Here is a 9317-nt window from a genome sequence, read left to right as displayed (position 1 = left end):
AAAAGCCTTGCTAGTGTGTGAGTGACCAGCTCCCAAATTCCAGTCAATATCTGTAAAATTAAAATCTCCCATTATAAGACTCTCTGATTTACATATTTACTTATGTATATGTATTTGTTCACGTGCAGGGAGTGGCGCTGTGTGAAGTTTGTTGCTTTCGCGCTAAATGTGTTTCGAAACGAGTTGTCAGTTGATAAAACTTCATTCTCGTAATTTCTTCCAACTCGTTTACTGGTGTTCTGTGGTGTATGTCTGCTGAAGGAAATAAATATGGGAGATGCACCAGAGAAAGCGAAAGATGAAAAATCAGAAGATCCAAAAAAGGCAATACACATGTACCCTGTGATACGCGTGAGTGGAATATATGTATTTCAATTTTGTCTGTGTTGCTTTGGCATAGTACTTATTCATCGCACATTAGTTGAATTTATAAGTGTGTGCATGACATGTTTCATTTGTACAGTGTGCATTTATACGTGTGTGCATGACATATTTACGTCAATAAGCTGATTACCAGTTTATATAAATGCGTAATAAAAGTCCATATTCTGTTCATTAAGAATAATACTTTTACGACGATGCGTTTGTTTATATTATTTATAATCAATATAAACGAATGTGTCTTAAAAGAATGTGTTCTTGTTAAACAACGGAAGATGATGGATCAATCAGGCAGCTTCGTTTACTGGATAAATGGAGAATAGGTAAGTAATGGGTGCATTATGTTACACTTGAGGCGCATTTCGTTTCTGTATTCTACTTGAGAGTAATTTTGGTAAGGCAATGACCATGTGGTGGATGCCGAAAGGTGGGATTTCTGTAGAAAGGTAAAACTGCATTATTCAGAGATAACTACCAGTTCTTTCACCATGATTATTAGCTCTGCTATTTCCTTCATATACACAGAGGTCACTTGTACCACTTCAGCATTTCCAGGGACAAAAAACATCCACTGAAAATCTAGTGTTAATTTGACTTTTTCTTTTGAGTAATGCACAAATACCTGAAACTGTCTATAAATTTTAATTGGAATTAATGGTAAAACCCTCACAGCAGCTAACAACATGTTCTAAAATTTTGTTAGACTTTTTTGAGTAATATCCAAACATCCAAAACATACTTCCAACTTACTTGCAAGGGTTGGTCCATAAGTAATACCACTTTGCTCATAAAAGTAAAGACAGTGGAAGTTCAAAATTTTTATCATTTGTTAAAGAAACACTGGGAAGCATCATTAAGAATTTGCAGATAAAGGAACCACTAGGTGGCAGTGATCACACTGTACTGATGTGGGATTTACTTAAAGATATAATTACCATCAGGGGTAAAGGAAAGGGTTTTTGCTTCCGTAAATGTTTGTTATTTGGTTTTTAGGAGCATTAGCAACTAAGGCCATATTGCTCGGGGTTATGCGGTGGTCATTACCTGACCTTTCCGCATCCTCCGTATTTGGTGGTGATGGGCTCGAACCCCGGATCAAGAAGCGTGTGCTACGCACTGCTGCTCCTTCCCACCTGGCTACGGAGGCGCCCGCTTCCGTAAAGGTGAGTACAGTGGTCTCAGACAGTTTTTAAATTCTGTACAGTGGGATCAACTGACAATGTTACCAACAGTAAATTCTAAGTGGGAAGCATTCAAGGAATTAATCATGGATGCTACTAAAAGTTTCGTACCTATTAAGAAATATTGTTCAAGGTTTAGGCCTAAATGGTTATCAAATGAACTAATGAGACTCGTGACAGAGAAGAAAAATGCATGGGATGCATATAAATTATCAAGCGACTCAGAAGCCTATGGCAGATATAAGCTAGTCTGTAATCAGATCACAAAGGAGGTTAGGTTAGGCAGGCGAAGGGAGATTACGAAAAATCTTTGGCAAAAGATGCTAAGAAAAATAGCAAGGATTTCTTTATTTGTATAAACTCTAAAAGGAAGGGGAAGAATCTGATTGGTCCACTTTGACATTGATGGTTGATGATCCTGCTCAGATAGCAAACAAACTGAATGAGTATTTTGAATCTACATTCACACATGACGAGTTATTAAGGTTTGAAAATGGCAGAAGGTTATCATATTGTAGCAGGGTGCTTAATAATTTTGTAATAACTGACAGCAAAGTGGAGGAGAAATTGTTGAAGTTAAACATAAGAAAGGCACCTGGGGTGGATGGAATCTATCCAGTTATATTAAAGGCGGCGGCAAAGCAACTAAGCAAATCCTTAGCCATAATTATGAGAACATCCTTGGACTCAGGGGAGATCCCCACGAACTGGAGATGTGCAAATGTATCCCCAATTCACAAAGGGAGATCGGCGCCTCCATAGCCAGGTGGGAAGGAGCAGCAGCGCGTAGCATACGCTTCTTGATTAGACTGGGGTTCGAGCCCGTCACCACCAAATATGGAGGATGCAGAAAGGTCAGGGAATGACCACCGCATATCCTGGAGCAATATGGCCTTAGTTGCTAATGCTCCTAAAAAAAAACCAAATAACAAAGGGAGATCGAAGGGTGACGCGAGTAATTACAGACCACTTAGTTTAACTTCTGTTCCAGGTAAAATAATGGAGTCACTGGTTAAAGATGCATTGCAGGATCATCTAGACAAGACTGCAGCAATAATTCAGACACAGCATGGGTTTGTTAAGGGAAAGTCTTATCTGACAAATTTGATAGGATATTATGATGTAACAAAGGAACTGGATGCAAAAAATAATTTTGATATCATATATTTGGATTTGAGGAAAGCTTTTGACACTGTTGTGCATGGAAGACTGCTGCACAAATTGGAGCAGTGTGGCATTGGAGGCAAATTGCTGCTATGGATAAAGGGGTGGTTGACAGAGAGTGGTAATTAATGGGTGCTGCTCTTCGTGGACTAATGTTATTAGTGGAGTCCCACAAGGTTCGGTGTTAGGTCCACTGTTGTTTTGTATATTTATCAATGATATTGATGAAGGTATATCAGGCTTAATGTCGAAGTTTGCAGATGATACAAAGGTTGGCAGGGTTGTTAATGACAGTAATGGCAGTGTGCTACTGCAACAGGAACTGGATAATTTGGGCAGATGGGCTAAGAAGTGGCAACTGAAGTTTAACCTTGACAAATGCAAAGTACTGCATATGGGTAGAAGTAACCCCAGAGAAACGTACCAACTGTGTGGTACTACACTTAAGGTGGTAGAAAATGAAAAAGACCTGGGAGTAATTTTGCAGTCAGATATGAAGTTTTCTGAGCAATGCAGACAGGCTGCCAGGGCAGGTCATGGGGTTTTGTCAATGATATATAGGAATTTTGCTAGCAGGGAAAAGGAGGCGATTGTCCCTCTGTATAAGGCAATGGTCAGGCCACGCCTTGAGTACTGCGTGCATGTCTGGAGGCCTCATTTTAGGAAGGATGTAGATTTACTTGAGCGTGTACAGAGAAGGGCAACAAGATTGGTGAGGGGAACGAAGGGATCCTCTTACCAAGAGAGGCTTAAGTTCTGCAAATTGCAGTGGCTGGAAACTAGGCACCTGTGCGGTGATCTGAATTTCCTCCCCAACTTCCGGGGAGGGAATTACAATCCATTATTTCTAAGGTGAAAACGCCTGTTCTTCGTTTCCTACAGAGTGGTTCCGTGTACCATACTATGTGTCTGGATTGTCGGGGATGTTGTGTAGGTGAGGCTGGTAGAAGATTGAAAGATCGGGTTTCTGAGCATGAGGTGGCTCTGCGAACCGCTAATTTTGAATGCTCTGCAGTCACCGAGCATTATTGGGTTGAGCAGGACAATCTTGATCCCCAAGGGATATTGAAATTGTTGACTATTCACTTGATTACCACCAGCACTCATGGCTTGAAGCACTGAACATAGCCACCAATAATAGTACCATGAATTGCACAAGGGGAGTACACTTACTCCTTATTATAGAATGTACTGTATTTCAATGCGATGAGCGCTGGCAATCATCACGTGTATGTAATTCTGCTTTACCAACACCAGACTCATAATACGTGATCATGCCCAGCTGACTTGTGCTATTGTAACCATCAATATATACTGATGTACACCATCCACAGACTAGCTGATGAAAGGCACTTCGCTTCAAAAGCTACTATGTATTTTAACGCTTTTACCTTATTTTATTTTAATAAATTTATTTTAACCAGTTAGTCGGTCCTCGCAAGAAACTTGGATGATATAATGCAACCCTAGGTGGTAGATGACTCTCATCAACCGGTGAAATTCCACCACTTTGCTTATTGGAGGCTTGAAGTGGTGGAACCCATGTTTAGTCTCTAGAGCTAAGTTCCGGTCAACCCTTCCCTATCTCTTCCATCATGCAGTATGATTGATGACTTTTGAGGTTATGATGAATGTCGTGGCGAGATCCAATATTCCTTACATTTCGAGGGTACAGCTCTAAAACGGTGTTCACAGGCCAGCCGCTAGTTAGTACACCGGACTGAACCTATTGGTAACTCTTTAGGAGGCTTCCGGATCAGCTAGTGTATAATCTTGCTACCTCTACTCTGCCAGATAGTGACTGGAGGGAGTCCGAGTAGTGTGTATGCGGGGAGCATTGTCGAGGCCACGTTATGTCAAGGATCTGGGTATATTCTTACCACATGTACGCCATATCCAAAAATTTCATTACTTCATACAGCATGTCCCACCCACTTTTTCTTACTATTGAATACACCATGAATTGTCAAACTAATAGAACAAGCTTATCTGCGAAAAGATCTAAACCTCCCAAGGACTTCCTAATTCATTTCACAAATATACGTGGTCTCAATTCTAATCTCAACGATGTCCATTTCCACTTGCAGTCTGCCAAACCCCATGTACTTTTTCTGACAGAATCTCAGTTTTTGGTTGATTCATCTACTGCCCATCTCAGATGCCCAAATTATTCGCCGTATGATTCCTTTCGCCTCAAAGGTGGTACTTGTGCATATGTCCGTTCTGATATTCCCTGTCAGAGACTTGGCAATTTGGAATCTCCTCTCTTTGATCTTCTCTGGCTTAAAATCTCTCTACCTCAATGTGTCAAATTCATCTGTTGTCTCTACCGTTCTCCCAACTCCACTAATCACTTGGAGCTCTTTGACTTCCTCTCTTTGCAACTTGACTTTCTCCACTCCAACTTACCTAACAGTGAGGTAATTTTCCTTGGTGATTTTAATGTTCACAACTCCAGCTGGCTGCCGTTTTCTAGTCACACCGACCCAGCAGGTCGAGATGCTGAGGCTTTTGCAATTACTAATGACCTAGCACAGATTGTTCATTTACCTACAAGAATACCGGACAATCCTAATCATACAACCAATATGCTTGATGTTTTTCTTACAAACAACCCTTCTAAGTACATGGGCGAAGCGAGAGGTCCTTCAGTCACTTCAGATCACAACTTGGTGATTGTCTCTTCTCCAATGGAACCTTTATCTCATGGCTGTTCCCAACCTCGTGTTTGGCATTACAAGAATGCAAAATGGGATGACCTGCGAGACTTCTTTTCTTCTTTTCCTTGGTCGGATTACTGTTTCAAAACTTCTGATGTCAACGTTTGCTCAGATCGTGTCAGTGAAATTATTCTTGCAGGAATGGAATCCTTTATCCAACACTACACTTTAAAATCTCGTCCTTTATCTAAACCTTGGTTTTCCAGTAAATGTGCTAAGGCTGTACAAGAGAAGAATGTTGCTTATCGTAATTGGCTTGTTTCTAATTCTTCAGTTTCATTTTCTGCCTACACCAAAGCTCGCAACAATTGTAAAGCAGTTATTAATCAGTCCAAACTAGAGTTTGAACAGGCTAAGAGTAGAACACTTGCTTCTTGCCCTAATGGTAGCCGAGCATTCTGGTCTCTTGCCAAAGCTATTGGCCGCAACTTTTGCCCATCTTTACTCCCACCTCTGTCCAAACCAGATGGTTCTGTTGCCACTTCAGCCAAGGATAAAGCTGTCCTGCTAGCATCCCATTTTTCTTCCAGCTCATGTATTAATGATCTTGGTAAAACACTCCCACCATTCCCAACACGCTCCATTCAATGCCTCCTGTGGTCTTCCATCAAAAGGATATCAGAAGGATTTTGATGAATCTTGATGCTAAGAAAGCTCCAGGTCCTGATGGTATTTCTCCACTTGTTTTCAAAACCTGTACTCCTGAACTTACTCCTATTCTTTGCCACCTTTTTTCACTTTTTCCAAAGGTGTTTTTCCTTCTGCTTGGAAATTTGCTCATATCCAGCCAGTTCCTAAAAAGTGTGACAAATCCCTCCCATCCAATTATCGTCCCATTGCAATTACTTCTACTCTTTCTAAAGTAATGGAGAAATCAATTAACCGCCAACTCTTAAACTACCAAGAACCCTTTCGTGTGATCAACGATCACCAGTATGGATTCCGTCAGTGTCGATCCACTGGAGATATTCTGGCTTATGTTACCCATTTATGGACTAATTCAATGGAAAGGTTCGGTGAAACACAAGTAGTTGCCCTTGACATCTCAAAGGCTTTTGATTGTGTTTGGCATAAAGGTCTTCTAAACAAGCTTCCAGCTTATGGTTTGCCAACTGTTTTTAGTAATTGGTTATCCAGTTTTCTCTCTGATCGCTCACTGAGGGTGATGGTAGATGGCTCTCTGTCTTCTAACTTCTCCACTAATGCCGGTGTCCCCCCAAGGTTCAGTTCTTTCCCCCACTCTTTTCCTCTTGTATATCAATGACCTTCTTCCATTGACTGGAAATCCTATCCATAGTTTTGCTGATGATAGCACATTGCATTCAACTTTCCATTTTGAGAAATCTTGTCCTGCTCAGTGAGCTTCAACTTCTCGAAAATCTGCTACCAATTCTTTAAATGCCGATCTTCAGGTAATTCTCCAGTGGGGCAAAGACAACTTAGTTGATTTCAACCCTTCTAAAACTCAGTCTTGTCTTATATCTCGCAAAAAGGATTCTTCTGCTCCTACGCTTGTCTTTAGTGACACTCCGATTTCTAGGCAAAATGATATATCTCTTTTGGGGATTACCCTGACTTCTAATCTCTCTTGGCACAAGCACATTACAAATATTGCTTCCTCTGCATCTAAAAAACTTGGTTTTTCTCTTTCGCTCTCGGCGTTACTTTTCTTCCAAACAGCTGCTCACTCTGTATAAATCACAAATCCGCCCTGCCATGGAATATTGTTCCCACATCTGGGGTAGTTCCCCCAAAACCTCCCTCAGGCTTCTTGATTCCATTCAGAAGAGGGCAGTTAGGTTAATTAATGATTCATCTCTAATAGAGTCTCTCCACTCGCTTTCTCATAGATGCACTGTTTCTGCTGCATGCCTCTTCTACAGATACTTCCATGGGCACTGTTCTTCTGAATTGGCTTCTATAATTCCTGCTCTCCCTTTCAAAACAGTCCGAACACGTGCCGCCACCAGCCAACATCCATTTACTGTCCAACTTCAAACCCACAGAACCAACTTTTCATCTTCCTCATTTATTCATTCAACTGCCATTTTCTGGAACAACCTTCCTTCATACGTATTTCCTGAAAATTACAATCTACAGAAGTTCAAGTCCGATGTCAACAAATATCTTCTTTCGTCTTCTTAACCTCCAACCCAAGCACGGTACTAAGTACTATAGGTCCTAATACCTCTCGTGTTTGTGGTTCACATAAAAAAAAAAAAAAAAAACCGACACACAAGGCCTGTTTTCTAATACTAATATTAATTCAATTACAAAAAAAAAATTGTTTCTCAAGAGGTATTACTTGTGGGCTGTTCCTTATCTGTAGTTAACTTGAGATTTTATGAGAGGGAATAAAAAATTTTAAAAAAGAAAAATTTCTACTGGTACAGTTTTAATGAAATTCATGGTTGGCATGACAAATTAAAAAAAAAAAAAATTGAAATGTAAAATGGCATGAAAATTTCCCCTCTGATAACTGTGTTGTTACATGTAAATGAATGGGAATCTTATGCATCTTCAAAATTGACCAAAAAACATACAGTAAAATAGAAACAGTAATTAGTATTAATATTCATTTAAGAGCTTTGAATTTGATATTTATTTAGGAACATTAACATTTTATTAATAGAACGTTAATGTTTCTTTCAGAATTGTCCAGATTTTTTTGAAAGTCCAGTGCAAGTCTTGTTCCGAATAGTTCCTGGCATGCTTTCACATGACTAGGGTTGGGGGCAATATTTCCATTTTTTTGCCATTTATTTGTACAGACGATTATTACATTTATATACGTTAACTTTCTTGTTATACATATAAACATATACTATATTATATATGACCTGGTGCATTGCATACATGTATCCCAGAATCTAGGGTGGCTCCTAGGCAAAAGCCCATCTCCAACTAGTTCATCTGTACAGCCGTAGAACCTCTATGAAGTTGGCCTAAAAAAACGTGTAGTATAATACCACCGCCAATACAAGGCAGCTGGTGCCCTTCTCTAGGCCTGGGTTTACATTATCTGTTCGTGCCAAATGTAGGTTTATGTAGGAAGGCATATCAGAGGTATAGGCGGTGGGGGCTGAATGAGGCTCAATTTTATCATGGATGTTATAGGAATAAAAATAAAATTTATTATAGGGCTATTTATTGTGAGTAAATTAAAGGCTTGGAGAAATCTAGTTACTAGTGTGAGCAATACAGATCCTTGGGGATTAATTTATAAACTAAGTATGAATAAAGTAAGACCTGGAGAGATAATGAATACCGTAATTGTCAATGGAGTGGAAACAACTGATTGGATTACAACAGTGCAGGCAATAACATCGGAGTTGTTTCCTCATGAGGAAGAAGGGGGGAGACAACAGAGCAAGAAGGCATCAAGGACTCTAATGTAACATACCTTGGGTCTGTTGATATTAGCTTATTTACTTTAGAGGAATTGAGAGCCGTTTCTAAGAAAATTAACATTTCCAAAGCCCCAGGAATCGATTTAGTAGAGAATAATGCTGTTCTTAAAATGATTGAGCTTTATCCTAACATCTTGTTAAACTTGTATAATAAATGCTTACTTCAAGGTACCTTTCCTGGGATCTGGAAAGTTGGTTGGATCAAGCTGTTAGTTAAGCCGGGTAAAAAACCAAATGACCCAAGAGGGTATAGACCAATTTCGTTATTGGCCAAGCTTGGCAAAGTTTTTGAAAGATTGTTATTTTTAAGATTGAACCAAGTCATGGATAAAAATGGTTTGACCCTGCCTTATCAGTATGGTTTCAAGAGAGGGCATTCTACGGAGGATGCCATTAATGATCTCATGAATTTCACCAACCAGGCAGATGATAAGTATGTGTTAGCCATCTTTATAGATTTT

The 9317-nt window shown here is 39.8% G+C and overlaps 1 protein-coding gene across 1 annotated transcript in view; it reads left to right on the top strand.

Moving 5' to 3' along the window:
- The first annotated feature begins 226 nt into the window (after positions 1-226).
- Positions 227-9317, top strand: part of LOC150086338 (dynein axonemal light chain 4) — a 30306-nt gene continuing 21215 nt past the window's right edge. The window contains exon 1 of the mRNA XM_090371311.1: positions 227-351. Coding sequence (XP_090227437.1) covers positions 271-351 — 81 coding nt within the window. The 5' untranslated portion in view covers positions 227-270. The remainder of the gene's footprint in view (positions 352-9317) is intronic.

Source organism: Mastigoproctus giganteus, chromosome 4 (genome assembly GCF_048544385.1).
Source record: "Mastigoproctus giganteus isolate SK-2022 chromosome 4, ASM4854438v1, whole genome shotgun sequence".
Taxonomy (NCBI): Eukaryota; Metazoa; Arthropoda; class Arachnida; order Uropygi; family Thelyphonidae; genus Mastigoproctus; species Mastigoproctus giganteus.
Note: the sequence above shows the minus strand (reverse complement) of the source record. Positions and strands in the feature narration are given on the sequence as shown.